The sequence below is a fragment of the Uloborus diversus genome, chromosome 8 (genome assembly GCF_026930045.1).
Source record: "Uloborus diversus isolate 005 chromosome 8, Udiv.v.3.1, whole genome shotgun sequence".
NCBI lineage: Eukaryota > Metazoa > Arthropoda > Arachnida > Araneae > Uloboridae > Uloborus > Uloborus diversus.
In genome coordinates this window covers 46,396,376-46,403,140 of record NC_072738.1, presented here as the reverse complement: position 1 = coordinate 46,403,140, position 6,765 = coordinate 46,396,376, and the positions used below count along the sequence as shown (strand labels likewise).

General features: G+C 32.6%; 1 protein-coding gene across 1 annotated transcript in view; it reads right to left on the bottom strand.

The window, feature by feature from the left end:
• Positions 1-232: 232 nt before the first annotated feature.
• The window catches only part of LOC129228344 (DNA mismatch repair protein Mlh1-like), a 47,240-nt gene continuing 40,707 nt past the window's right edge, over positions 233-6,765 (bottom strand). The window contains exon 11 of the mRNA XM_054863023.1: positions 233-448. Coding sequence (XP_054718998.1) covers positions 287-448 — 162 coding nt within the window. The 3' untranslated portion in view covers positions 233-286. The remainder of the gene's footprint in view (positions 449-6,765) is intronic.

Below are 6,765 nucleotides of genomic sequence, written 5' to 3'. Positions count from 1 at the left end.
TTGCCTTTAGAAGTCATTTGAAGAATTGTTTATTCCCATATGCTAAGCAATCTAAATAATTTTTAATTGTCATAGTACTGAATATTCATAAGTTGAAAATGTTCTTGTAATTGCTCTGCTTCTTTAGATGCCTTTAAAAATTATTTTTAATGGCTATGGAGATATCAATATTGTAAACCAAGTATTTTTCACACATAAAATTGTGTAAAACATACAATGCAATAAATTCCCATGCATTCATTCTGTTTTATTAAATTTTATTTACAGAATAACATTCAAAAAATCGTCAACATCTCTCAAAAACTTTGTACAGATCTGGCAAATTTGCAATTTGTAAAATACTAGAGTCTGTTGAAAAGCGCCTGGGTGGTTTCAAATGAGATTTTATTGCAGCATAAACTGCATGCTCAATTGTCCATTGCCAAGATGGTTTTTTGTTTTCTTCACACTAAAAAATAAAAAAATCTAAGAATATCAACAAATACAAGTCTAAATTTAAGCTTTTACTTTGCTCTCTTAAGTAGTAAAAAATGTGATTTTATATCATGCCAGTAAGCTGAATCCAAATTATGTCAATATCCTGGATGAGTGCAACTGATAAAGTACGGAGCTATAAGAATTTATCTGTAAATCAAATATTATTTGCAACTTTTCTTACAGAAACTAAATTTATATACTGGACAGAATCATATCAACGATCTTTATCAGTGAAAAAATATTTAATTTTATGTATATGGCCGTATAATGTGTAACAATGACACATAAGTAAAAATAGACCTAACAAACTAAAAAAAGATAACTTTCTGTTTATAAATTTTACAAAATTAATACAAAATAAATCAAAAAGAGAGAAAAAAAAATTAATGTTAACAAAAATCACAGCCTGTCAAAAATTAATGATTGAGTGATGATTTAACCAATTTGAATACATATGTTTTGTGTTTTTTAAAAAGAACACCTGTTGCTTCTCTTTCATAACTTTTACTACAGGCAGTTATGAATAAACAGTAAATGTTTCATGTACATTGCTGTTAAGACGAAAAATAACATAAGGATTGCATATATTTTTTAATATTTAACAACTAGTTTTACTTACATTTTTTTTTCGTTACCTCAAAATTGCTGAAAATTTTACATCTCTTACTTTACTTCAAAGGAAAAACGATATTTAATGCACACAACTTGCTGCATTTGGAGTGTATGGCTGTTGATACAATGTTAACTGAAAATGGGATTAAATGGTAGTGGCTACTCACTATCAATTGAGTGGGGGGGGGGGGCTTGAAGAGAAGCTCGAAATAAAGAAACAGTAACAACCTATAAAGCAATTGCGAAGAAGACTATTTCATGTTGTTCAGCATTACTAACTTAAATTTTATTGCAAAAACTTCACATATTAGCAGGCACTAGGTTTACTATAAACGCATTACAAGCCTCTTAAGAGGACTCGTCAGACAGAAAATTTCTAGCTTTCGGAAGAGAGAGAGAGAAAGCTGTAGCATTTTCCTTCCCCTCTACGTGGAGCGGCTGACAGGTTTTGGGGGACGTCTTCCCCTCTATGCTGTCACCGCTCAAAATTTATTGGCAGGGGAAGAGGGTCCGTGTATAGTATTGGATGACCACATACAATTTTTGCGTTGACTCTTTTAGCGCATTTTAGTTTCAACCGAAATCTTCTACACAATCGGTGTTTTGTGCCTAAATTTCCTTTCCTTATGCACTGAAACTCGAAATTTTGTTAATTTTATATTCGGTATTTGTTTTCTAAATTTGATTTATTAAAATGCTTTCACATGCTACTTTTTATGCACAAGAAGGATATGCAGTAGGATCATTAACATTTCGTTTTCCTTCGAAACGCAGCATTATCAATCTGCAAATCAAAAGCATTTGCAGGATTGATAAAACAAATTATGGATCACGTTGCGATTCGAATTTGGCGCTCTTGTTCATCAAATATTACCGCATCATTACCGCCAGCACCAGGCAAATGGGCGCGAAATTCCTGCAGTCTGGCTGAACTCACCAAAATGAAACAATTATTCAAAATTTGAGGAATGTGCCAAAATAAGGCCCCCACCCCCTCCCAATTTTAAAGAAACGACTTAGACTTGAAATGATATTTTCGAATAAAAGCAAAACTGTTACTTTTGAAAACAGTTATATTCCAGTACTAGCTCTTACCCGCGGCTTCGCTCACGTTGATGTAGTTTTTTTCAATTGATTTAAGTTAATGGTCATTACAGGCAGAGGTCAAATAGTTACCAAAAAATTGTTTGTCTCTAGTTTCGTCGACATTTCAAATTGTCTGTCCCCTTAAATGTATCAAAAGGTATGATTAAAACTGAAAATTAGGGGAAGGGGAGTAAATGAAATGTCGGCAAAACTGAGAAGACACCCAAAAATCACAAAAAATAAATCACGAAAACGTTCAGGAGTTGCAAAGAAGTCATGGGTAATTCCCAAAACAAAACCTATTCGAGTGAGGTCAACTGTTCTTAAATAAAGTGAAACAGTTCCCTTATACTCCCGATCTCCATCAAATGCATAATATCCAGCGCTACACCGGCAATCTAAATTATTGTATAATGTATAACTTCTTACCGTAGAAATCGTCCCAAAATGGGATCAACAATGATGCTACCCGAAATGTTTCCAATAAACAGTAAAAATTTGGCAATTGTATGAAATTGTGTGCAAAGATAAAGTAATGGAAGTTTTTGCGCTGTTTATGAATTTGCGAATTAGTTGGCGAATTATTTTACGTGTTAACAAATTTAAAGAAATATTAAAGAAATGGCGATATTTGGTTACATGGTGAAAACCGAGAAACACAGTACTGCGTAGTCTTTAGCTTCAAAAACAGCGACAGTTGAAAAAAATGCCAAATGCCTTAGCTATTGAAATGATTCCACAAAAAAAGTTTGGCTAGATTCCAGCTGATCGATTAAATATACCCAGTCAATACAAATAAATAAAAAAAATACCATTAATTGCCTCAAAGTTGCATTAAAATGGGAAAAAAAATCAGCCAAATCCATGTATTATTTGCCAATCTTGTGCAAAAATCTTACTTCAAGATTTGACTTTAGAAAAGCCTTGAACAGTCACGAAAAGCAAAGATAGTCAACAATACAATAGTCGCTATCGACAGGGAGTTGAGATGATACACTAAATATTGTATTGAGTTAAGGAAAGCCTTCGAACATGGAACTAAAAAGCTCATAACTCGTTTTTTATTCTACTTAGAAATTTCGAAAAGGTGCCATCTTCAGCAGAAAAATCGGTGCTTTCGATGGACATATAATGTTAATATGTGCAAGTATTTTTTCATCCCCATATTAGAGAATTTATACTAAAATTGTGTTTTATTGCCTCCCAAAGGGGGTTTTGCCCCCCATAATGGGACGAAAACTACCCTATGTGTTATTCTGATGCATAAGCTATATTATTGTGAAGTTTCATCAAAATCCATTTAGTAGTTTTTGCGTGAAAGAGTAACAAACATCCATACATCCATACAGACAAACTTTGGCATATATAATAGTAGTAAGATTATTTTAATCTTTTGCAATCTATATTCTGTAGCATTTGATCTATTTCAGCCTCTGCTTCACATTTTAAAAGTCGATTATGAAAATTACGTTTAAGAACTTCATTGGCCGCTGCGACACCATCGTTAACTTTCTAACCAGAAGTCAGTAAATTTAATAATCAATTAAATTTATCCTGATTTAATTAAACACACTGGTATGACAAATTATAAATTCATTTGTAGAAACGTGAATCGAAATAAAAGTAACGGAAAAAGAATGATTATGAAAATTTTTCCGCATTAATTTCCATATTTGTCAAGCTGTATGGAAATGACAGAATCCTTACCCCCCCCCCCCACACGCCACTTATCGAATTATCAGGGAACGTATTTTTCAGACTTGAAACATACTGTTTTAATTCATAGGGTAAATTTTAGAATTAGTAACGCGTTCGAAAAAGAAAATCAAATTTGTTTCTGAAGTTTTTTAATCAAAGATTGCAATCTTGAATCATTACTTACCTTTTTTTTTTCAATGTCCTTTTTTTCTCTTTTCGAATTTGTGCGTAGTAGTTGATTTATGTATGTTTTTAAAAGCAAGAGTTTTGAATAAATTTCAGGTTTTCTTTTCAGATTTTTTGTTTACGCTAAATGTTTCACGAAAAGAATACTAATGAATCGAAACAGTGTAAAAGTTATACCATAAGAACAGTGGCACCCAACCTGCGGCCCGAGGGACACATACGATCTGTGAAGTTGATACGTGTGGCCCGTGGTCTTCTTTAAACTCAACAAATCGAAAAGCACGTTTAATGAGAACGTCAAAAATTGAGCTAAATATTCAGAATTGGTTTCTGATAAACTGATGCAATTAAAAAAAAGATGCATCAAGTAATGATTACATCAATCATTGGTTTTTAATTTTCATTCCTTTTTTCTCGTTTTCACATGTAATTCAAAAAAATGTTGAACATTTTCAAATTTTAGTTACTTTCTGAACCGCTAGAATCATTTTAATATGAGGTGTGGTCTCAAGTAGAAAAATGTTTGGCACCACTGCCATAAGAGATCAAAAAATCATCAAAAATATTTTTTATTTCAGTATGAAGTATGAGGTTAATAACTTTATTTCTGGAAACACTTCTGAAAACAATTGCAAAAAAATGTCCCCTGTGGCCCAAGCTCGCTTATTATAACTCCAGTTTATTACGTTTTATCTGAAGTTTGGATTTTTAAAGATTGGAAAGTTTTGTGTATTTGCATGAAATGAAATTACATACCTTTCCTAGCATCCGTTTTATTTCTACCTACATTCGTAGCATAAGATGGGAAAACGCAGAACTTCGAGGCTGTTAAGAAACCTCTCTCTAAAAGTTAAAATTATGTGCTCAAACTTCACAATCATTATTTTTTACATAGGTGAAACCAAATGGGAGAGTAAACCCAATAAAATAAAAAATAATAAAAAGGCTTATTTTGGACCACTCTAATTTACCATGCTGTTTCGTATAAGCTGAAAAAGATGCCATCATAAACAGGGGCGGATACAGAAAAATCTTTTGGAGGAGACCCGAAAATTGAATCCCCTCCCCCCGCCTTTTCGATGTTTAACAACAGAGTTTTGATGACTTTATTTTTAATGGTTTTGCGGTCAACGAATCTACTTCTAAATATAGGAATATTATGCACTAATATATTTTGAATGTGGACGGAAAACATCTTCAACGTTTCAAGCCAATTAAATACTAAACCCAATTTAATATCACCGAGATGCTATACAATGAGCGGTTTTAATTAGGAACATTGAGGGAAATGTTATTAAATAAACCCATCTCTCATTTGAGTTTTATAAATTAATTTATATTTTAATTACAAAATATTATTTTAGTAAGAAAATCATAACTTCATAAAACATAAGTTTTATTGAAGAATTCAGAATTCTGTGTGAATTTCAAAGCAGTTACTGATTGTTTTTAAAGTCATGACACAGTTGAGATAACATATTTTATTCTACATGCCGTTTCCATTAATAATCATGATTTTTCCAAGAAACTACCATCATGTGATTTCTATCATTTTGCATTTTTTATGAGCTGAAAATGAAATCTATTATTTGGCAAATAACTGCCTGGATCAAAATGACTTTTTTAGGCGAACCTGCACATTTTTTTTTTTTAATGTTAATTATTGATTCCATAAAAGAAGAATTAGTAGATGAATGGTGATAAACATTCCCTAGAATTCGAAACCAGTGAGTTAAATGTATTCTGCCACTCTGGACCTAGGAAGAAGTAATACTAGGAGAAGTAATACTACTAGGAGAAGTAATACTAGAGTCTGGACGCGCGACTCTAGTATTACTTCTTTAGCAAACAAGAATGCTTTTATTCGAAATATGCTGTGTGTGTTTTGTGTCAATAACCTATATAAAAAATGCAAAAAAGAATTCAATTAAAAATAATTAATAAAATAGTTAAATTAATTCATCCCTTTGGGGGGGGGCACCCCTAAAATCCGCTACTGATCATAAACTTATGATTTGCTTTCTGACCCGCCATAACTCTTCTAGGTAAGCATATACATATGTATTTTTTTAATGTTAATTACTAATTCAATGAAAAAAGAAGTAATCGACAAATCGCGATGATATATAACCCTTGGGTTTAAAACCATTGAGTTACATATCTTTTTTCTTACTATCCTTAAATTCCAATAATACTCGAAAAGCAAACAAAAGTGATAAGGGTAAGTTCAAATTTTCTTCTAGGTATATTCAAATATTCTTTCCTTTTTACTTTCTTCTATATCTAATATATAGAAGAAAGTACTGGATTCGTGCAAATTTTCGAATTTCGAATTTTGACGGATTCGAACGTTTTGAGGTGTGCTGAGTTCATTTCGACTATTTTTGAAAAATGTCTGTCTGTCTGTGTGTGTGTATGTATGTATGTGTGTGTGTGTGTATGCATGTGTGTCACGTCTGTGTGTGACCAGTTTTTTGTGGCCGCTCTACAGCAAAAACTACCGCATGAAATCGAACGAAATTTGGTACACATATGTGCCCGTATGTGAACTTGTGCCCATTGGTTTTTGGCGCGAATTCCTCCAAGGGGGGTGGAGCAATGGGACGTTTTTTGAGTTACGCGTGCTTGCTATTCCTCAGGAAGTAACTGGCGGAATCAAACAAAATTTGGTCCATATGTTGCCATTAACAGGAACAGGTGCTGATT